This window comes from Schistocerca cancellata, chromosome 1 (assembly GCF_023864275.1).
Source record: "Schistocerca cancellata isolate TAMUIC-IGC-003103 chromosome 1, iqSchCanc2.1, whole genome shotgun sequence".
Lineage (NCBI taxonomy): Eukaryota > Metazoa > Arthropoda > Insecta > Orthoptera > Acrididae > Schistocerca > Schistocerca cancellata.
In genome coordinates this window covers 862,183,225-862,208,413 of record NC_064626.1, presented here as the reverse complement: position 1 = coordinate 862,208,413, position 25,189 = coordinate 862,183,225, and the positions used below count along the sequence as shown (strand labels likewise).

Below are 25,189 nucleotides of genomic sequence, written 5' to 3'. Positions count from 1 at the left end.
CTGGGGACCTAGAAACTGCGGAGAGGCTCCGTCCCCGCCGTGGCCCTCAGTGGTCCACAACCGCACAACAGGCTACAGCAGACCACTCACCCCACCGCCGCCCCACACCGAACACAGGGTTATTGTGCGGTTCTTATGTGCAGTTCTTATCAACGTAGCGCTACGCAATAAACAGTTATAGCCATCTGCTGTCGCTATATGCATATTCAAGCGCCCTGTATTTCCTCGAGTAGCAGCTTAAAGAGCTACGAGGCTGTAGAGGGAGTGTGTCCCCACGGCTAGAGAACGTCAGCAGTTTACGTACCGAACCGTACAGAATGATCCTTACAGCAGGTCGGTTGTGGGAGGTGCGTTTCGCTACCTGAGAACACATGTTGCTGCCAGTCATTTAGATCGGGGACTACTAGCAGAAGGAGCGCCATACTGTCATAACTGTAATTATGAATATTAATAATAATGATTCATTTTTGTTATAGGGAAAACGTCTCAATTATTGGCCATAATTATGACATTATTCCAATCCAGTAAATTTCAACTTTCAGAAACAACTAATGGGACAGATTCTCGCGACAGTATACGAGGAAGTACGATGTCGTACGAAATTACTAGCAGGTTATGGAGCAGTGCAAGTGAGTCAGTCGGACTCTAGACTCATCTTTGTGGTAGTTAGGAGCGTAAATTTTTTCCATTTACAAATTAATTATGTGTATTACTATCATATAACCTCATCTAAGCGTCTGTTTCTTTACACCGATATTACCTTTTTTCCATCTAATCTTCAGCATTCTTCTGTAGCACCATATTTCGAAAGCTTCTATTCTCTTCTTGTCTAAACTATTTATCATACATGTTCCACATTAATACACGGCTACACTCCATACAAATACTTTTAGAAAAGACTTCTTGAGACTTAAATCTATACTCGATGTTAACAAATTTCTCTTCTTCAGAAACGCTTTTCTTGCCATTTTATATCCTCTCTACTTCGACCATCATCAGTTACTTTGCTCCCCAAATAGCAAACCTCATCTACTACTTAAAGTGTCTCATTTCCTAATCTAATTTCCTCAGCGTCACCTGATTTAATTAGACTACATTCCATTATCCTTGTTTTGCTTTTGTTGATATTCATCTTATGCAAGACGCTGTCCATTCTGTTCAACTTTTCATCCAGGTACTTTGCTATCTCTGACAGAATTACGATGTCGTCGGCAAACCTCAAAGTTTTTATTTGGATTTTAATTCCTACTCCAAATTTTTCTTTTATTTCCTTTACTGCTTGCACAATTGCACAATATACTGATTGAATAACTTCGGGGATAGGCTACAACCCTGTCTCACTCTCTTCTCAACCACTGCTTCCCTTGCATGCCCCTCGACTCTTATAACTGTCATCTGGTTTCTGTACAAATTGTAAATAGCCTATCTCTCCCTGCACTTGACCCTTTCCACCTTCAGAATTTGATAGAGAGTATTCCAGTCAACATTGTCAAAAGCTTTCTCTAAGTCCACAAATGCTAGAAACGTAGGTTTGCCTTTCCTTCATCTAAGGTAAGTCGTAGGGTCAGTAATGCCTCACGTGTCCCAACATTTCTACGGAATCCAAACTGATCTTCCCCGAGGTCGGCTTCTTCCAGTTTTTCCATTCGTCTGTAATGGATTCGTGTTAGTATTTTGCAGCTGTGGCTTATTAAACTGATAGTTCGGTAATTTTCACATCTGTCAACACCTGGTTTTTTTGGGAATGGAATTATTATATTCTTCTTGAAGTCAGATGGTATTTCGCCTGTATCATACATATTGCTCACCAGATGGTAGAGTTTTGTCGGGGCTGGAACTCGCAATGCTATGAGTAGTTCTAACGGAATGTTGTCTACTCCGGGGCCTTGATTCGACTTAGGTCTTTCAGTGCTCTGTCAAACTCTTCACGCAGTATCATATCTCCCATTTCATCTCCATCTACATCCTCTTCCATTTCCATAATATTGTTCTCAAATACATCGCCCTTGTATAGACCCTCTATATACTCTTTCCACCTTCCTCCTTTCCCTTCTTTGCTTAGAACTGGGTTCCTATCTGAGCTCTTGATATTCATACAAGTGGTTCTCTTTTCTCCAAAGGTCTCTTTAATTTTCCTGTACACAGTATCTATCTTACGCCTAGTGATATATGCCTCTACAGCCTTACATTTGTCTTGTAGCCATCCCTGCTTAGCCATTTTGCACTTCCTGTCAACCTCATTTTTGAGACGTTTGTATTCCTTTACGCCTGCTTCATTTACAGCATTTTTATGTTTTCTCCTTTCATCAATTAAATTCAGTATATCTTCTGCTACCCAAGGATTTCTGCTAGGCCTTGTCTTTTTACCTATTTGATCCTCTGCTGCCTTCACTATTTCATCCCTCAAAGTTACCCATTCTTCTTCTACTGTATTTCTTTCCCCTGTTCCTGTCAATCGTCCCCTACTGCTCTCTCTGAAACACTCTACAACCTCTGGTTCTTTTAGTTTACTCCAGGTCCCATCTCCTTAAATTCCCATCTTTCTACAGTTTCTTTAGTTTTAATCTACAGTTCATAACCAATAGATTGTAGTCAGAGTCCACATCTGCACCTGTTATACGCTATATTTCGGGGGTCTTTAGCGAGAGAGATATGCAACTTGCTTCAGCGAAGCGGGAAAGTCGACCGAATAATATGCATGAGACGTAAAATCCTAACCGATATTGCGTACAGAATAAAAAAATTTGGAGGCACTAATTTCGGCATGCCCTCCTAGGACTAAGAGAGAATGTCGAATGTTTACAAAAGGAGCAACATGAATAGCCGCAGTCTTATTTGAGTATCAGAAGAAGCAAGTCACGTGTCCCGCGAGAGACTGAGGAATCTGGGATTAAACTACAGCCGTCTACGTGTCGCTTCCTTAGGTACCGGGAAGACAACAGCACCAGTTACTACACGCACAGAGTAATCTCAGAAGTTCAGAAGTGGAGAGCATTAGCAAACTGCTGCGGTGATCAGCCCCCAGACATACACACTACTTAATCTAACTTTCGCTACGGACAACACACTCACCCACGCCGAGGGAGGACTCGAACCTCCAACGGGCCGGGGGGGGGGGGGGGGGAGCCGCGCGAACCATGGCAAGGAACCCTAGACCACGCGGCTACTCCTCGCGGCCAATCTGAGAAGTTGTTTTTCCAGAGCACTATACGGAGATCCACGGCCCAGTCACGTTAATGTGATCATCGCCTATGTTACACGTGAACGTGTAATAATCACTCAGACGGCAGATGGCAGCAGTAGCAGTGTCCGGGGGACGCTGAAAACAATGCCGTCGTAGCAACACCGACTCAAAGGAAGGCCACGGCGCTTGTTGGTGACGTCACGCCAGCTAGGCACGGCGAACGCCAGGTCTGTTGCAGGCAGAAACGCCTGGGCCTGCTTATCACTATAAATCTCTTATTTTTGGACAAACTGTTTGGTATTGGTTTTGAATCTGCAGTTTTCTTTAGATGAAAGATTTTCTTACTATCGTAAAGCTACACATGAAGATCGTAGTTCTGTATTACTGAATACTGTCGAAAGAAACGTAGATCAATATGAAAAGATGCTTTGCCCCATTGCAAGCTTCGGAAATTTTACATTCACGTAACTATATTTACTTGATCCATTTTGTTATCGAAACTTACCCCAACCCCGTTACAATGAACTCGTTTCTTTCATTTATTTATTCATTTTCGTTTGACATCGTCACTGGAAATGTGAACTAATTTTCATGTGTAAAAGTCCAACTGTTGCCAGTCAATAGATTACAGTCGTTTTCAGCGAAAGGAATTCTAAACAAGAAACAAAATAGCTTCATACATCTAAAATATTGCTGTGCTTAAACTTTTTTAAACATGCACATTAGAAAAGATAAATATTCCCCTCTTGCAACTGAAAGGAGAAACTTTATAAGATAAAAAAAATTTTATTTGATAAAACAAGTATCTCTCTTTTGCCTCTTCTTCTGTCCCCCACACCCTCCCCCAAGGTGTACAACCGCAAGATATTTCATTAACATTCAGTGCTCCTCACCCCATAGTCAACCAAGATACCTAAAGAAGAGCACCAATATGTTTACAATTTCTTGTAAAAGCAACTCAGTACAAACGTAACTTCCTCAGATTTACAAATAAGGTAAAGAAGCACGAATTCTGTTGCTGCTGGACCATGAAGTTGGTTTTTTATGTCAATCCTTAAAACAGGTGGAAATTTAAGTTCAGGAGTATACTATTTGTTAAGAAGTGTAATGAATTGCACAATTAATTGATTGCAGAAATCTCTCAGAACAATGTGTGTTGGTCAACTACCGCCAATAGTTTCACATTTTCCTGTGTCAGGGAGGGAGACACCACCACTATGAGTATGCCTGCAACAGACCTAGCGTTCGCCGTGCCTAGCTGACGTGACGTCACCAACAAGCGCCGAAGCCTTCCTTTCAGTCGGTGTTGGTCGTAGTCGCAATGCGGAAACGAAGCGATTTACCTGACGTCCAAAAGGACAGGATCATTGGCTTTCGGGCGAAAGGTAGAAGCATTTCCTAAACGGCCAAGTTTGTAAACTGTTCTCGTGTCGCCTTGCTTAAATTATACCGTGCATGGCAAAATGCCCCTATTCAAAGGCAGCTTTGGTGCACCACGGGCCCAAGATGACAGGGATGAAAGACGTCTGCAGAGATGCGTACAGACGAATAGACTTACAACTGTAGAGCAACTGACCGCCTAGATGAACGAGGGGCTACCAGCAGCGTATCCTGAACGCCCGTTAAGCGAAGGCTGTTCCTACGAGGCCACGCCAGCAGGCGACTGATTAGTGCACCCTGGCTCACTGCTGTTCACCGTCGACGAAGGCTCGCCACTACCGCAGCTGTAAGTCCACTGAGTGACAACAGACGGTCCTTTTAGATGGATCACATTTTGGTGATCCATCAGATAGTCGCTCGTCGTTGTGTAAGACGTGAGACATCTGAAAGAAAACACCCTGCGACAACCGTCGGAAGGTTCCAGGTTGGAGGAGGGAGCGTTATGGTTTGGGGAATACACTACTGGCCATTAAAATCGCTACACCACGAAGATGACGTGCTACAGACACGAAATTTAACAGACAGGAAGAAGATGCTGTGATATGCAAATGATTAGCTTTTCAGAGCATTCACACAAAGGTTGGCGCCGGTGGCGACTCCTACAACGTGCTGACATGAGGAAACTTTCCAACCGATTTCTCACACACAAACATCAGTTGACCGGCGTTGCCTGGTGAAACGTTGTTGTGATGCCTCGTGTAAGGAGGAGAAATGCGTACCATCATGTTACCGACTTTGATAAAGGTCGGATTGTAGCCTAACGCGATTACGGTATGGCTGTTAGCAGAATATGGAATCGGTGGGTTGAGGAGGGTAATACGGAACGCCGTGCTGGATCCCAACGGCCTCGCATCACTAGAAGTCGACATGACAGGCATCTTATCCGCATGGCTGCAACGGATCGTGCAGCCACGTCTCGATCCCTGAGTCAACAGATGGGGACGTATGCAAGACAACAACCATCTGCACGAACAGTCCGACGACGTTTGCAGCAGCATGGACTGTCAGCTCTGAGGTCATGGCTGCGGTTGCCCTTAACGCTGCATCACAGACAGGAGCGCCTGCGATGGTGTACTCAACGACGAACCTGAGTGCACGAATGGCAAAACGTCATTTTTTTCGGATGAATTGAGGTTCTGTTTACAGCGTCATGATGGTTGCATCCGTGTTTGGCGACATCACTATGAACGCACATTGGACGCGTGTATTCGTCATCGCCATACTGACGTATCACCTGGCGTGATGGTATACGGTACCACTGGTTACACGTCTCGGTCACCTCTTGTTCGCACTGACGGCACTTTGAACAGTGGACGTTACATTTCAGATGTGTTACGACCCGTGGCTCTACCCTTCATTCGATCCCTGCAAAACCTTACATTTCAGCAGGATAATGCACGACCGCATGTTGCAGGTCCTGTACGGGCCTTTCTGGATACATAAAATGTTCGAGTGCTGCCCTAGCCAGCACATTCTGCAGATCTCTCACCAATTGTAAACGTCTGGTCAATGGTGGCCGAGCAACTGGCTCGTCACAATACGCTAGTCACTACTCTTGATGAAATGTGGTATCGTGTTGAAGCTGCATGGGCAGCTGTACGTGTACACACCATCCAAGCTCAGTTTCACTCAATGCCCAGGCGTATCAAGGCCGTTATTACGGCCAAAGGTGGTTGTTCTGGGTACTGATTTCTCAGGATCTATGCACCCAAATTGCGTGAAAATGTAATCACGTATCAGTTCTAGTATAATATATTTGTCCAATGAATACCCATTTATCATCTACATTTCTTCTTGGTGTAGCAATTTTAATGGGCAGTAGTGTATTTTCGTGCCATTCCGTGGGTGATCTCACCATTTTGTAAGGCACAATGGATCCTTACAAACACACAAATGTGCATCTATCCTTGTAAACCATCACCAACCCTGCATGCAGTCTGTTTTTCCTCGGCACGTTGGCATCCACCAGCAGGACAATGCAACGTGTCACACAGTTCACAGTCTACGTGCGTGGTTCGAAGGGCACCAGGATGAGTTTACCGAACTCCCCTGGCCCGGATTTAAAACTAACAGAGGATCTGTGGGACCACCTCGATCGAGCTGTTTGCGCCGTGGATCCTCAACCGAGGAACCTACAGCAGCTGCCGAAGCACTGGAGTCGGCGTAGCTTCCAGAACTTTAATAACACTCTTCCTGCATGGCTCGCAGCGGTCTGCACTGCAATAGTTGGTTGTTCTGGCTTTTGACAGGTGGTCACATTGATGTGACTGGACACTGTAATACTTCGTGAATATTTTCTACCCGCATTTTATAACTCATTTTAACACTCTTCCTGCATGGCTCGCAGTGGTCTGCACTCCAATAGTTGGTTTTTCTGGCTTTTGACTGGTGGTCACATTAATGTGGTTGGACAGTGTAATACTTTGTGAATATTTTCTACCCGCATTTTATAACTCATTTTAGCACTCTTCCTGCATGGCTCGCAGCGGTCTGCACTGCAATAGTTTGTTGTTCTGGCTTTTGACTGGTGGTCACATTAAAGTGGTTGGACAGTGTAATACTTTGTGAATATTTTCTACCCGCATTTTATAACTCATTTTAGCACTCTTCCTGCATGGCTCGTAGTTGTCTGCACTGCAATAGTTGGTTGTTCTGGCTTTTGACAGGTGGTCACATTAATGTGACTGGACAGTGCAATACTTTGTGAATATTTGCTACCCACATTTTATAACACATTGGTTACTGTGGCCATAATCATATTATTGTATAATCACTGAACAAAAAAGGTAAGATCTACATTCACACCAATAATATCAAAAGACTGCGTAAATTGCTGAAATATGCATTTATTTATTGTTCTGTGGGAGCAAATTAAGGAGAAGTCTCCAAGGTCATGGAACGAGTCAATACATGAATTTATAACACGATAGTAGAAACAGATAAAATGAAATATAAGAAACATATTCAGGAGACAATTCGTAAGTTTAAATAAAAAAAATCAACAATGTAACACTGGAATTTGCTTAATTTTTCATCTCTTCCAGGAGCTCCTCGACAGAATAGAAGGAGTGAGCCATGAGGAAACTCTTCAGTTTAGACTTAAAAGTGTTTGGGCTACTGCTAAGATTTTTGAGTTCTTGTGGTAGCTTATTGCAAATGGATGCAGCAGAATACTGCACTCCTTTCTGCACAAGAGTCAAGGAAATGCATTCCACATGCAGATTTGATTTCTGCCTAGTATTAACTTAGTAAAAGCTGCTAACTCTTGGGAATAAGCTAATATTGCTAGCAACAAACGACATTAAAGAAAATATATACTGTGAGGGCAATGTCAGAATTCCCAGACTATTGAATAGGGGTCGACAAGAGGTTCTAGAACTTGCACCACATATAGCTCGAACAGCCCGTTATTGAGCCAAAAATACCCTTTTTGAATCAGAAGAATTACCCCAAAAAATAATACCATACGACATAAGCGTATGAAAATATGCGAAGTACACTACTTTTCGTGTTGAACTGTCACTTATTTCGGATACTGTTCTAATGGTAAATAAAGCAGCATTTAGTTTCTGAACAAGATCCCAATCATAGGCTTTCCACAACAGCTTACTATCTATCCGAACGCCTAGGAACTTGAACTGTTCCGTCTCGCTTATAATATGCCCATTCTGTCTGATCAAAATATCGGTTCTTGTTGAACTGTGAGTTAGAAACTGTAAAAACTGAGTCTTACTGTGATTTAGCATCAAATTATTTTCCACAAGCCATGAACTTATTTCATGAACTACATTATTTGATACTGTTTAAATGTTACACACAAGATCCTTCACTACCAAGCTGGTGTCATCAGCAAACAGAAATATTTTTGAATCACCTATAATACTAGAAGGCATATCATTTATATAAATAAGAAACAGCAGTGGCCCCAGCACCGACCCTTGGGGAACGCTCCACTTAACAGTGCCCCATTGGGACTGAACATCACTACCACTCTCAATATTGCGAAGAACTACCTTCTGCTTTTTGTTCTTAAAATAAGAGGCGAACCAGTTGTAAGCTACTCCCCTTACTCCATAATGGTCCAACTTCTGCAGCAATATCTTGTGGTCAACACAGTCAAAAGCCTTCGTTAAACCAAAGAAAACACCTAGCGTTCGCAACCTTTTATTTAATCCGTCCAAAAGCTCACAGAGAAAAGAGAATATAGCATTTTCAGTTGTTAAACCATTTCTAAAACCAAATTGTACATTTGACAGCACATTATGTGAATTTAAATGCTCCAGTAACCTTATATATACAACCTTCTCGATAACTTCAGCAAACACGGATGGCATTGAAATTGGTCTAAAATTGTCAACATTATCCCTGTCTCCCTTTTTATAAAGTGGCTTCACTACCGAGTACGTTAATCAGTCAGGAAACTGACCACCCCTAAAGTAAAAGTTACAGATATGGCTAAGTACCGGGCTAACATACATAGAACAATATTCTGCTAGATACCCCGTCATATCCATGAGAGTTCATGGTCTTTAGTGATTTAATTATTAACCTAATCTTCCTCTTGTCAGTATCATGGAGGAGCATTTCAGGTAACAGTCTCGGAACACATTTTTCTAAGAGCGCTATATGATTCCGTGTAGGGACTAGGTTTTTTATTTAGTTCACCTGCTATATTCAGAAAGTGATCATTAAATACTGTACATATATGCGACCTATCAGTAACACGGATATTCCCACTACGCACTGATTCTATATCCTCGATCTGTCTCTGCAGACCAGCCACTTCCTTTACGACTGACGATATGGTTTTAATTTTATCCTAAGACTTAGCTATTCTATCTGCATACCACATACTTTTTGCCTTCCTAATAACATTTTTAAGCACAACACTGTTTGTAATGGGCTGCTGCATTTAGATTTTGACTGTTTCTAACGTTTTGATATAATTGCCACTGTGTTCTACAAGACATTCTTATCCCTCTAGTCAGCCACCCGGGCTGCCTGTTTGTGCTAGTGCCCTGTTTTGAACGTTCTAACGGAAAGCAACTTTCAAAGAGCACGAGAAAAGTCTTGAGGAAAGCGTTATATTTATCGTCTATTGTATCAGCACTACAAACATCTTGCCACTCTTGTTCCTTGATAAGGTTTACAAAGGTCTCTACAGCAACTGGATCAGCTTTCCTAAACAGTTGGTAACTATATTTAACATGTGTTGCAGCACAAAAATCTTTTAGAGTTAAAATTTGTGCATCATGATCTGAAAGGCCATTCACCTTTTTGCTAACAGAATGCCCTTCTAGTAACGAGGAATGAACAAAAATGTTGTCTACGGTTGTTCTACTGTTCCCTTGCACTCTCGTTGGAAAGAATACGGTTTGCATAAGATTATATGAATTAAGGAGGTCTACCAGCATCCTTTTCCTTGCACAATCACTTATACAATTAATACTGAAGTCACCACATATAACTAACGTTTTGTATTTCCTATAAAGTGAACCAAGAACTTCCTCTAAATTTAGCAAAAATATGTGAAATCGGAGTCTGGGTATCTATAAATAACAACAGTTATAGCTCCACTAAATTTTACCACACCTGCACAACATTCAAACACCTTTTCAGTGCAATACTTTGAAACATCAATTGACTCAAATGGGATGCTGTTTCTCACATACATAGCTAATCCCCACGCCGCAAAGAGCTCCTAGAAAAGCTGCCAGCCAACCTGTATCCAGGTAGAGGAAGCCTCTGAATTATCTCCTTATTTAAGAAGTGTTCAGATATACCAATAATTTCAGAGTCAACATCTATAAGCAGTTCACTAACTTTATCTCTAATAACTTGTATATTTTGATGAAATATACTAATTCCCTCATTACTCGGATACCTAAGCTTTGTCGAAAGTTGTTCCTTTGTTGGAGAGACTTCCCTTAAGCAGGAATACCTATTAGCTGACTTCAATCTACAAAAGGTGCAGCTCTAACACCCATTACTACAGGAATTATCCAATGAGTGATCCCATCACCCCCACCTATGCTGTCACCATGCTGTTTAGGTAACTAAATAGTCTACCTTAAAAGTTGTAAGTGAATAATAATTATCGGTTGATTTAAATATAATTAGTTTTGTATACGTCTGTCAAAATTAGTGCTTCAGGCCCGACGTGTTTTCAAACTCATCCAAGTAGTTGTCCAAAAAAAGACCATTTTAGAATTTTGCCTTCCGTTAGACAAGTTTCTGCTGACAGCCATGGTCAGAGCAACACTCGAAGCCTCTGCGTCGCAGTAGGTGGGGACAGCACGGGTAACATGCAGTCCCGCACTATTTTGTTGCGCAGCTGCTCACGCTAACCACGGGACCACGGCGCTCCTGAGCTCACACTATCCTTGATGTTGCTTATCTTCCACACGGACTACTCAGTTTGTATATTTTGCTTATTTTTTTTCATAGTTCCACACAACTTCTTCCTGTTTTCTCGATTGACCTGTGTTCAGTTTTTCAAGGCCTATCCACTGTGCCAACTTATAACTAAATCTGTGGGGGGTGCGATGGGGAGGTTCCCTTGTCAGTATGGCAGGAAAACTGCGCTGCAGCGCAATACATTCATCCATCGGCCGCCAATTTTGCATTTACCGTCGATACCTGAATGAACATCAATTTGTAAGCAAATTTGCAGAATCGCTTCTTCTTTGTCTTAGAGTGTAGATAGAGGCAGCGTATAAAAGAATGTCTCAGAAGAGTACAAGCATCGAAATGACTGGACAACGTTTCGCAGATGTTTACGCGCTGCTGGAGACGTGCGAGACGCTGAAGCCGCCGTCGGCGGCGCTGCCGGCTGTCGCACAGCTGGCGGCGATAGGCGCAGGCCACCACCTGCCGCTGCCTGCCGAGGAGGAAGAGGAGGAGAAGTGCAGCGCCGCCCTGGCGGAGATTCGCGGCCTCACTGCCACCCAGGCCTGGCAACTGCTCAGCAAGGACCTCCAGTGCCGCCTCGCCACTAACTGCATCGACTACTGTCCTGTGCACGGGTATGTACGTCACTGAAAGCCCCAGCCACTAATCATACATCTAATCCTCTTCTCTTCTTTAATTGCTTCTGTAGGCCATAACTGTTTTCCTAGACTAAGAACACCGGACAAAACATTTCTCACCCCACGGAGACACCACGCTAATGGCTTGTCAAACCACAGACAACCTCTCATAATTTTCTTCCAGTCATTCACATACAGCTGAAGGCAGTCGAAAATGTGTTGTAACTAACCTGTTTCTAAGGGGTTATTACGTTATTATTGGGACTATAAATACTTATTGATTGTGAAGTTAACGTGAGAAGACTAGGGTCGCCACCGACTCTAACCATACAACTAATCGAAGGTTTGGTCGAGTCGGAAAATAAATTAATTTGATCACAGACCAAAAACTCACAAAAATGCATACGTTGTGATGTCGCTCATAGCGGATACGATGTAATTCCCGGGGTTCTGGGTTCGATTCCCGGCGGGGTCAGGGATTTTCACCTGCCTCGAGATGACTGGGTGTTTGTGTTGTCCTCATCATTTCATCATCATCTAGGAAAGTGGCGCAATTGGACTGAGCAAAGGTTGGGAAATTGTACGGGCGCTGATAACCACGCAGTTGAGCGCCCCACAAACCAAAACATCACATCATCATCATCACGATGTAATTAATACTATTGCCCGTGCACTGTTCACGACAATCAAACATTCAAAATAAAATAGAAAATGCATGAACACTGCATAAGATCAGCTCCCAGTAACACACCTTAAAATAAGACTTAATCTAAAGCATTTGTTATAAAATACAAGGGGAGACTAATCACTGGACCTGTGCGTAAGGAAACGCATTGGATGTGCTAACGGGGAAGCTACGAGGTGAGTGGCTTAGGTGCAAAAACGTAATCTCGGAACACAAGAGAAAATTGTAGATAAAATCATTTATTCCTAAGATAAGGATGTGAGGCATGTACACAATTCCTAATAATATTAATTCCTAAAACATTAAAGAAAAGCGTCGATACGTTCACCGCTATCTACAACTAAAATCATTGGCGTGAATCATTCATACATCTGCTGTTGCCTGATAACAGATCGCAATAACTCGTGAAACGGTACACGTTTCGTAGTACCCCCGCGTGCCCACGTGGTTTGTAGAGACGCAATTTCTAGGTATCGTGGCCAAGATGCAACAATATCACATCACACAATCATGAACAGTTAACGTTCTTTAAAACACAGGCACAGCTGAAGGCAAACAGACATTCAAACAGAAGCGAGTGCTCACTTCTTATCGACACCTTTGTGTGGCGCTCTTCCGGTGGATCCAAGTCTGCTATAGAAATTTACTGAAAGAAAAATCTGCCAAAGTTTTGCATTCCTCGCTGCGACAAGGCAAAGCAATCTTTCAGAGTTGAAAAGCGAGACCAAAAGCTAACAGCTCTCCGCTCGCCAAGTAACAACGCACCACGCGGTCAGTCTAACTCACCCTTCTTCGACTGGGGCACAGCGGTGGACGCGTCCCGTACCGGCGGCAGATTGCCTCCCTTTTACTTCCCCAGCCTCCTCCACGCTCTGCGTGGCCCGGAAAACCCAAAGATGCCATTTCCGCCACCAACCTAACGCAGGTGGGTTTCTCACAAGTAGCGCAAACCTCTTTGACTACTTGACCACTACGAGAGTTGGCTATTCTGTAAAACTGCTGCTGAATCTGTATGACTATGGCAGACTTTCTGCGGCAGACTACGCCACCGTCTAGCAACGTGACACACGACATTCATTCAGTCACACCACTATGAGAGTTATGAGAAAAAAGAAACAAGGAAAAGAAAGAGAAATGCTAGTGAAAATGGGCTGCCGGACTAATGAAAGGTGGCTACAGGACCTTTTCTGTTTACATCCCATGGAGTTACCACTTTCCCAGGAAATACTTTCAGATATTTCCTTGGGATAATGACTGGGTGATTTAGAGGTCTGTTCGATGTATGATACACTACTTGAGAGTTCGTCAAATCCACATGTATTCATAGAGCCCTGCAAACGAGGCTGTTATCATCTGGGAATACCGTTATTCACTGAAGCCAGAAAAATTATAATAACTCCTGAGAGGGTGATGTTCTAATAAAATGTCGTTCCATACAGTCTGTGAAACGGCCAGTGAGCTAAGTGTTTGGGGAGTGGCAGGGCTAGACCGTTAAATAAAAATCATTCACACAGTAACGGATTTATTAAAATAAACGAGCACTGCGCTCATTAAGTAACTAGATATAAATGGTTGCCCAAAAGTGCACAGTACAATTATAAATGCCAGCATGTGTCCAGTTATCTTCCTTCTACAATCAACCGAGTGTAGGCAGGACTAGCATCAGCAAACAGTACTGGATGTGCTGCTCTACAGGACTTCTAAAACATATAAATATAACAAACGCATAATACCCAGGTCACAAAAAAGTGGGTGGATCTTCAAAATTTCGCAGATTACACATTGCACTTCTCGGGTCCTAAAATGTGTTTAAAATAACCAATCACGACAGTAATAAGTTATTTACACCGCACAAATAAGTATAAATTAAAATAATAGTGTTTGTATCTAACGTAAATGGCTGTTAATTCTTGAATAATAAAGGAAAAGTTACAAGTCCCGGAAAACATAGACCAGCATTAGAGAGCTAGGATGAAACTTGTAAGAAACCGAGCTGATGTCAGCAGCCCAATCGAACAGAATAAAGCAATAGGTGCAGCATCCACTGGAACAAGTTACAATACTCACATAATATAAATCTTAAAACCAGACACAGTCAGTCAGGAAGTTCAGACCAGCTGTAGTACTAAAATCTATTCTCTCCATACACCACAGTACTCAAACGAATAAATCGTCAGTTGAAACGTAGGGCAAATAACACTTTATTCCAGCTTGCAATAGCAAGAACAAATTAATGGGTGGAAGTAATTTAACACTAAAAAATAAATAACCAGTGTTTTTTCAAGCCTCTCAGCGCCAATAGAAAACACCAAGTGAGAAACCAACTGAAAACAATAGGGAGTGAAGTTCTGGAAAATATCACTAAACAGTCTCGATTATATATTAAACTCAGTACCACACAGCAACATAGTATGTTCCGAGACGTGCACAGCAAATTCAGTTTCTTTTAGTTGGTCTGTTCCACGTGATAACAGATACACCTCTGTTTGCACCCCATCACCTAATGATTCCTGCTCTTCGACTCCTGTCCCCGTGCTTACATAGGCAGTGCTCTGGCACCATTCACTCGGACACACACTGCTCTGGAGGTCCTGTCTCAGGTTGTCTGCTCCGAATGTACTCTGTAGTCCGGATGCCAGCTGGAACCTGTTTTCTTAATCACCAAAGTCTCCTCTCCATGAGCCCCGTATGGCTGTTAAAGGCTCTGAATCACTGTGCACACCCTCTTAGGAGGTGTGTGCGAAGCCTTGCTCGATAACAGCCAAAGAGCGTAATCATGCATAACATCAGTTACAGAAATTGCGGCTCAATCTCCCCCCCTCCCCCCTCTTAAACTAAAACACCATAAGGGTACTGTTTACAAAAAATGTAGAACAAAGACCAGTCTTGCCTTATGTGTACTCGAGTAGTAGAACAAAGTATGTCCTACAAAACTCTCCATCGCTTCCAAATTTATTCAAAATGGCGGATCCAAGATGGCGGCGATAGATATGGCAACGTCGCAATGACATCATGGCGAGAAGTTCAAATTTTGGCGGGAAGATAGATCAATTGGGCTACCTCCACTAACCTAATCCCTTCCACTCCCCCCTCCCTTACCCACCCCTAGAAAATGTCGGGAAGTTCAAATTCCAGCAGGACAATGCAACACACCACGGCTACCACCACTAACCTAAGAAAATGGTGGGAAAAAAGGTCACTTCAGACTCCTCCACTAACCTAAGTCATCCAACCGCCAACTCTTCCTAGGAATTGGCTGGGAAAGGACTCAGCCTTTGCTGGATAGGATGGACATAAGTCTTTATTTTGCAGGCAGTATTTATTGAAACAATTTGAGGCAGTAGCTCCATCCAGTGTGTTCACCATGAGGTCTGGAGTTCAACGGACCTACTACACAGTACTGCCACCACAGGGTACTGTCCTCCCTTCCTACACATAATCCAAGATGGCGGTCTGAGGAGGAAAAATGGCGGGAAAAGGACTCAGCCTGTGATGGGCAGATGGATACGATGGATGTAAGTCTTTATTTTCAGTCTTTATTTAAAAAATTTGAGGCAGTAACTCCATCCAGTGTGTTCACCATTGGGTCCAGTGTCCAACTGACCTAGTACACAGTACTGCCTCCAGAGTGCACTTCCATCCCATAGCGGTCTGGGGGAAAAATGGCGAGAAAACGACTCAGCCTGTGCTGGGCTGCTGGAGAGAGGAAGGAGTGTACTTTATTTATTTTAGAACAATTTATTTAGAGACAGATTTCATGTAGTTTATTTATTACCTGATCCAAAACACACAGTCTGACATGCTTGGGGTCGCAATTCACAGCCTACAGACCTGCAAACTACTTGTAAATCCCGAAATAATGCAGCACACTAATGTACAGAGACGGAAACAACTCGTAAATTGTCAAAATAATGCTTGTATAATGCTCTGCAAACACGCTTGCTAATCGTCAACTGTTGAAATAATGCATTGAACAGCCTACAGAACTGCAAACTACTTGTAAATCAACGAAATAATGCAGTTCACTGATGTGCAGACACGCTCACTAATTATAAACTGCCAAAATAATGCATACAATTTATTTAGGGAAAGATTTCACCTACTTTATTTATTACACTGACATAAAACACTCACCCTGGCGTACTTGAGGTCGCAGTAAATAGTCTACAACCTGCAAACTAGTCTCATATAACCGAAATAATGCAGTACACTGATGTGCAGAGACGCGAACATCTCCTAAGTTGTCAAAATAATGCATGTAAAAGGCTCTGCAAACAATCTTTCTAACCGTCAAATGTCGAAATTATGCATTGCACAGCCTACGGACCTGTTCACAAAATAATGCGACAGACACGAAAACAACTCGTAAATCATCGAAATAATGCATATATAATGCTCTGCCAACACACACACATCGCTTAAACAGCCGAAACTAATGCAACGCACAAACACTCAGCGCACGTAAAAAACGCTTTTGAACCATCATCTACTGCAACGTATCAGCAAACTGCTCCACTACAGGACTCGAAGGTGCGTACGCCAGGTGGCACGCTAATGCTGGTCCCACATGCGAGATGCCTCTGGGAAGTGCACGCGTATTTACCATTGCTGGCGCGATACCCCTCTACCTGTGGATACAGGCGTCACAGGTTGCGCTATACAAATCTGTTCCAATGCTTCCCAGAATAGCACAGGGTGCATTGTTCGTAGCGATCCTAATGGGACATGCGAGTTGCATCTAGGCGTGCATGCATCCTTACGTGCCCAGCGTGGCTGACGTATTCCCGCGAAATGTCAACATAGCGACTCATATTCTAACCGCTATGTAGAGGCTCCTGTGTCCTGGCACAAAGGATGTCTTGTGAATTAATTTAGCATTCTGATTGGTTCTTACTGAATTTACCCACCAAATTACTGATGCTGCCGGTGTGAGAGCATTGTCCGCCTTTTCGTTCTGCAGACGAGACTTTCAGTTGCATAACTGTTTTGTACAGATCGCCATATTGCACTGACAATTAAACCCTGCAAAAGTGGTCTACAGATCGTTAAATACATCCCAACTACTGACCATGCCACAGTGCAGCACCGACAGAGGAAACTGCCGCCGTAAACATGGCCCATGACGGCAGCCATAGGAGTGTGTGCCAACCAGAGAGAGCAGCCATCTGGCCATGGGGACGATTCCACATCCCAGGAGAACGCTATCAATGCTCCCAGTGCACACACTCGTTGTATTGAATCTTCTCAAATTTCCACAGAAAACACAAACACAACACACACAGTCCACAAGGCAACTCAATGCAAACTGGGTATTAGTTCACTATACTCCCACCCAGGGGGAGCCATGAACCAAATCGTCATAACCCATAAGCTTTCTGCCCGCATCTCGTGGTCGTGCGGTAGCGTTCTCGCTTCCCACGCCCGGGTTCCCGGGTTCGATTCCCGGCGGGGTCAGGGATTTTCTCTGCCTCGTGATGGCCGGGTGTTGTGTGCTGTCCTTAGGTTAGTTAGGTTTAAGTAGTTCTAAGTTCTAGGGGACTGATGACCATAGCTGTTAAGTCCCATAGTGCTCAGAACCATTTGAGCCATAAGCTTTCTCGGTCTCTCTGAACTGATGTATAAGATGGACAAGCCCCATCTCTGAAGAAACAAGCCCCAACCTGCTTGCTTGTTGCTACGCTTTCTACCGCCCTCTTCAGACTCACAAGAATATTGGGAACCAGACACATATTTATCAGTGTAACTACGATTAAATATTAGGATTGCTGCCGCAGTCTGACACCGAGCAATATACTGGATATGTCTCCTCTTTACGACCATGGTTTTGGAATGAATCTCAGTATCTATAGCGCACATAATTTTCCATGTAAAAAACAAAAATCTTTCATTTCCCTTACACCTATCGACGTGCTGAATCTATACCTCCATCACGATAGGACACGCAGTAGCGACCACCAGACACTCGCACATATATCGCGAGGACTGTTGCACAAAGGCTGGGTTGGTTCCCCTCAGCACAAAGGCGTGAGTGCTTCTGACCCCGACCTATTTGCTTGCTTGTTTGCTTTCTACACACATCTCCAGTCTCTGGGATTACAAGAACACATGTATTTTCACATGGTTTACCAGAATATTATACCATTTACGCGATACTTCTCGATATCAAGCAGATAGCAGCATGCTATGGATTGCTCATGCAACATACCGAAGATATATACTGTAAATTATTTCTCTACAAATCCAAAGCCATAGCGAGGTGGAGTATGCTGTAAACCATTGAGTAACTAGAAACTTATCCCATCTCTGAAGGCCTTTACGCGAAAACTCGAAAAAAAAAGAGGAAACCGATATTTCCACTCACGAATACCAGTGTCAGTGATATAACAGATTCCAAACCATCCTTATAATTTACAAAGTCACCTAAGGTGTTTCTCATGTCTAGAGATAGCATAGTTGATTTACGTAAAATGGTTCGACCTGCATCCATCTGGAGCTCCATCAGGCATAAAGATCACCTGTTTCTTGTTGTTCTTAACATCACAACACTTTCAGATCTGTTATTAGACATCGATAAGAAGTGCTAACCTCCTCGACATGGGCGCATCTGTAAAAATCTTGTGCACTTGGATGGGCGTGGACTTGGCAAGCTCCATTCATTCACGAGACATGGAATGTAGCAGTCTACTTCTGGTCGGCTGCAGATTAAATTGGTAACGGTGTTGCACGACGGGTTGGTCAACGACAGTGTGACGGGGTCTTTCAGGCTCTAATTTTATCCTAAGGCTGAGAAAATGCTCTGTGACTCGCATCCGCATAGAGATAAATCATAAATTAAGCACTATGCTTGAGGTGCTATAAATATGTAGATTGCTGTCTGGTATACGTTGACGATGTATATCTTCGAGAATTAACCATGAATGGACATACTGCACAGTCATCTATCTACATTCACAATGATACGAAGTAGAGAAGGGACAGTTTAGCTATAATACTGAAATTGGAATCCCTGCGTGTCACATCATTAATCGGTGTTGAAATTACTGTAAAACTGCTAAAATTGTTCGCACTATCAACTGTGATGCTTATTATTTCGGTACATTGACGGTGTCTTTTCCATCCCATCCTTCCACTCGTACACAGTTGGTTACTACATAATGATTGACTGACATCACTTCTTTGGGTTGGAGAAAGAGTCGCTATGCTGACATTTCGCGGCGATGCTTCAGCCATGCTGGGCAGGTAAGCGTGCATGCACAGCTACACTCCTGGAAATTGAAATAAGAACACCGTGAATTCATTGTCCCAGGAAGGGGAAACTTTATTGACACATTCCTGGGGTCAGATACATCACATGATCACACTGACAGAACCACAGGCACATAGACACAGGCAACAGAGCATGCACAATGTCGGCACTAGTACAGTGTATATCCACCTTTCGCAGCAATGCAGGCTGCTATTCTCCCATGGAGACGATCGTAGAGATGCTGGATGTAGTCCTGTGGAACGGCTTGCCATGCCATTTCCACCTGGCGCCTCAGTTGGACCAGCGTTCGTGCTGGACGTGCAGACCGCGTGAGACGACGCTTCATCCAGTCCCAAACATGCTCAATGGGGGACAGATCCGGAGATCTTGCTGGCCAGGGTAGTTGACATACACCTTCTAGAGCACGTTGGGTGGCACGGGATACATGCGGACGTGCATTGTCCTGTTGGAACAGCAAGTTCCCTTGCCGGTCTAGGAATGGTAGAACGATGGGTTCGATGACGGTTTGGATGTACCGTGCACTATTCAGTGTCCCCTCGACGATCACCAGTGGTGCACGGCCAGTGTAGGAGATCGCTCCCCACACCATGATGCCGGGTGTTGGCCCTGTGTGCCTCGGTCGTATGCAGTCCTGATTGTGGCGCTCACCTGCACGGCGCCAAACACGCATACGACCATCATTGGCACCAAGGCAGAAGCGACTCTCATCGCTGAAGACGACACGTCTCCATTCGTCCCTCCATTCACGCCTGTCGCGACACCACTGGAGGCGGGCTGCACGATGTTGGGGCGTGAGCGGAAGACGGCCTAACGGTGTGCGGGACCGTAGCCCAGCTTCATGGAGACGGTTGCGAATGGTCCTCGCCGATACTCCAGGAGCAACAGTGTCCCTAATTTGCTGGGAAGTGGCGGTGCGGTCCCCTACGGCACTGCGTAGGATCCTACGGTCTTGGCGTGCATCCGTGCGTCGCTGCGGTCCGGTCCCAGGTCGACGGGCACGTGCACCTTCCGCTGACCACTGGCGACAACATCGATGTACTGTGGAGACCTCACGCCCCACGTGTTGAGCAATTCGGCGGTACGTCCACCCGGCCTCCCGCATGCCCACTATACGCCCTCGCTCAAAGTCCGTCAACTGCACATACGGTTCACGTCCACGCTCTCGCGGCATGCTACCAGTGTTAAAGACTGCGATGGAGCTCCGTATGCCACGGCAAACTGGCTGACACTGACGGCGGCGGTGCACAAATGCTGCGCAGCTAGCGCCATTCGACGGCCAACACCGCGGTTCCTGGTGTGTCCGCTGTGCCGTGCGTGTGATCATTGCTTGTACAGCCCTCTCGCAGTGTCCGGAGCAAGTATGGTGGGTCTGACACACCGGTGTCAATGTGTTCTTTTTTCCATTTCCAGGAGTGTACATGCAGCTCGAATGTCCCACTAGTATCACTAGAAACAATGCACCCTGTGCTATTCTGGGAAGCAATGGAACAGATTTGTATAGCGCAACCTGTGACGTCTGTATCCACAGGTAGAGGGGATAGCGCGAGCAACAGTGAACACACGTGCACGGCCCGGAGGCTTCTCAAATGTGGTACTAGCATGAGCGCACCACCCAGCATACACGCCTTCTGTAGGGAAGCAGTTTGTTGATACGTCGCAGTGGACGGTGGTTCGAAAGCGTTTTTTATGTGCACTGAGTGTTTGTGCAGTGTATTAGTTTCGGCTGTTTAAGCGTTGTGAGTGTGTTGTCAGAGCATTATATATGCATTATTTCAATGATTTGCGAGTTGTTTTCGTGTCTGTCGCATTAATTTGTGAACAGGTCTGTAGGCTGTGCAATGCATAATTTCGACAGTTGACGATTAGCAAGTTTGTTTGCAGAGCCTTTTACACGCATTATTTTGACAATTTAGGAGGTTTGCCTCTCTGCACACCATTGTACTGCATTATTTCGGTTATATACGACTAGTTTGCAGATCTATAGACTATTTACTGCGACCTCAAGCACGCCAGAGTGAGTGTTTTGTATCAGTGTAATAAATAAACTGTGTGAAATCCGTCCCTAAACAAATCGTTCCAAAATAAGTAAGGTACACTCCTTCCTCTCTCCAGCAGCCTAGCACAGGCTGGGTGCTTTTCCCACCATATTTCCTCGCCAGACCGCCACCTTGGATTATGTCACAGAAGGGACGACAGTGCCTTCTAGTGACAGTACTGTGTACTAGGTCAGTTGGACTACAGACTTCATGGTGAACACACTGGATGGAGCTGCTGCCTCAAATTGTTTAAATACAGACTACCTGCAAAATAAAGACTTATGTCCATCCTGTCTAGCAAAGGCTGACTCCTTTCCCAACCAATTCCTAGAAAAAGGTGGCGGTCAGATGACTTAGGTCAGTGGAGGTATTGCAAGTGTTCTCCACATTTTCTAGGGGAGGGTAGGGGAGGGGGGAGGAGAGGGGGTTAGGTAAGTGGAGGTAGCCCAATTGACCTATATTCCCGCCAAAATTTGAACTTCTCGCCATGATGTCATTGTGGCGTTACCATATCTATCGCCGCCTACTTGGATCCGCCATATTGAATAAAATTGGCAACAGTGGAGAGTGGGGTAGAGCATACTTTGTTCTACTATTTACTCAGTGCATCTTATCCATGGACTGGATCTCAACAGAAGGCTAACTCGGGTGACAACTTTTATAATGTTACATGGTCCCACAAAATGATGCAACAATGTATTTGAAATTGTCTTACCAATCTTGCCTTGGGCCCCAAAATTCTCAGTGAAAACTACTTATCTGGCAGGGTGCCTACTATGTACCGATCTGCCTCCATCTAATTTGCACAGTCAGTGTTAATCTTTAACTGTCTCGAATTATACTGAATGACTTCAGAAGTCACCTGCTCCAGAAGTAGTTGGTTCGCTGATCAAATATTCGACAAGGGAGAACTGACTGAATAACCAAACACTGAAGCCGCTGGGGTCGTCTTAAGGACGCCATGAACGCCAATGTTAAATGTTTGAGCTTAAGAATGGAATATTATTGGAGCAGCCTTAACATTATAATTCATACTCCCAGTAAAAGAAGGCTGAAGGTAAAAAAGGAATGGTCATGATACGACATACACCATTTTGAAAGGAAAATATCTTAAATTACTTCAGAATAAAAGTAGGTGCATTGTCACTCACTGTAGACATGTTCCTATAGCAGAACTACAGTGACGCCTGAATTAGAGACATTGGTCTGGACTACGAGTGGCCGGCCAAAATCCGGGAAATCCAGAACAGTAGCGTTACTTAAGGAGGATCTCAATGCACCAGATGCCGTCTATTTGCTTTCAGAACAATGAAACATGTCACCTGTCTTACATAACTGGTTCAAAGTTGCTGGTACCAACTTCCTAAAAAAATTCACCATCCCTATGAAGAAGGCGATCCTCTTCTTATTTTTAGGTGGTCGAAACTTCCTCATCACCTTACTTCATTCTCGGTCTATTTTAACTGCACTGGCCAACACTAAGCGTCCCATGAAGGAGATCTCCTCATGGGCCAGATCAACTTTAGATGGTTTCACTGTGAAACCAGCAGTACGCAAAGACATCAGTACTTGGCGGGCATTATCGACATGCTCAGAACTGTACTACTTTTTATGGCAATATTGTCCAGATTATTATAAACAAATTTAAATTTCAAATTATCCAAAACAGAATCCAAGAACCATGAAATTATCTCCGCTCCTGTACATAAGCCAAAAGGAACATGATTAAACTGGTTTAAGTTCCAGTCAGTGCAAAAGGCGGTAACAGGTGTCGAAGCCTGAGCATTCGGTGGTAAGCTTTGTTGAAGTCTAGGATGATAAATAAGTGCACTGCGGCAAACCAAGTGAAGCAGTTGTGGGTTCACATGAGGGACCTGATTCCAAAATGACCTTATGATTTAGGGCCCTATAAGTCATAACTGGCCTAAGCCCCATGTGATTATCTTCAGTAAACAGGAACATGGGAGATGCACAAGGTGAGGTCGATGGCGTGATCACCCCATCACATAGCACCTAGTCGATTGACTGGCGCAGGAGCTTCATTTTCGGTGGCGACAGCCAATAAGGGGTTTGACGCACCTGTGCGTGATATGACAGTTGTGTCCAATACCTTATTTCGTCCTTTATCCCTAACTTACCAGTTAAAACAATGAGAAACTCCTTAGTCATCTGAAGTACTAGCTGCATCTCACCGCGACGTAAATTGCCAAGTTAATATTCAAACAATGGAAAATCCAGGATGGAATGTAACAATACCAGAGAAGGAAAGATGCTACTCACCATATAGCGGAGATGCTGAGTCGCGATAGGCACAATAAAAAGATTCACACAATCATAGCTTTCGGCCATTAAGGCCTTTGTCAGCAGTAGACACACATACACACGCACGCACACACACACTCACGCAAGTGCAACTTGCCCACACGTCTGCAGTCTCCGAGAGCTGAAACTACACTGCGAGCAGCAGCACCAGTGCATGATGGGAGTGGTGACTGGGTGGGGGTAAGGAGGAGGCCGGTGCGGGCAGGGGGAGGGATAGTATGGTGGGAGTGGCGGAGAGTGAAGTGTTGCAGTTTAGACAGAGGGCAGGAGAGAAGGTGCGGAGGGGCGAGGGGGTAAGTAGCGGAAAGGAGAGAAATAAAAATAAATTAAAAGATTGGATGTGGCGGTGAAATGACGGCTGTGTAGTGCTGGAATGGGAACGGGCAGGAGGCTGGATGGGTGAGGACAGTGACTAACGAAGGTTGAGGCCAGGAGGGTTATGGGAATGTAGGATGTATTGCAGGGAAAGTTAATATTCAGTAGATTCACTGGACGAGTTATACACGCATTGAACACGACTATGTTTACACAACTTATACAACTTATCAGGTCCAACTTTTAAATAAAATTGTCTTCCAGCATAATCTAAAAGCATCCAACACCCTCAATAAAATCACAGCCCAGCAACAGTTCTGAACTTAATCCCTTAGCCACTAATAACCCCACTGGCCACGACAAGCTACTAATTTTACCGAGCCAACTAATGATAATAACTGACGATCGATGGAGCAACAGTCCCGACTCACGGGTTGCAAACGAAGAAAACCTGTATGTATCACGAACCCTGAAGTACCAGGTATAATCGAGAACAGAGATGCTGCTTGCAGAATCCAATAAGGCACAAATAGGTTCTCAGCTGAGCAGCACAAACACACAAGGGGAAGTCTATAGGGTGTGTAACGGAACTGAAATGATGGTGGGCTGACAGTAATTTGGAGCCCGCGCGTCGGAAACGGGCGCGCTTGTGTGAGACTGCCAGGGAGTGCACCCTGATGCCATCTATTGGCGAAACTGGGAATTAGCGCTGCCTGTCAGACAATGCACTAAGCTCTCGGAGTCAAATGTATTCTTTTTCTTGGTAATTATAAGTTATTACTGTATAATTTAATGTTGTAAAGCGCTAGTAGTAAATTATTATGACTGGTATGAACTCCAGGGTAGTAAATATAAATATTCTTAAATACTAAATGATTTCGGTAAAAAGGTGGTAGGGGAACGCCTCCACTC

At 44.1% G+C, this 25,189-nt stretch overlaps 1 protein-coding gene across 2 annotated transcripts in view; it reads left to right on the top strand.

Moving 5' to 3' along the window:
- The window catches only part of LOC126162490 (uncharacterized), a 194,986-nt gene that overhangs the window by 4,831 nt on the left and 164,966 nt on the right, over positions 1 to 25,189 (top strand). For both annotated transcript variants that reach the window (XM_049919043.1, XM_049919034.1), the window contains exon 2: positions 11,397 to 11,649. In XM_049919043.1, the coding sequence (XP_049775000.1) occupies positions 11,397 to 11,649 (253 nt within the window). The remainder of the gene's footprint in view (positions 1 to 11,396; positions 11,650 to 25,189) is intronic.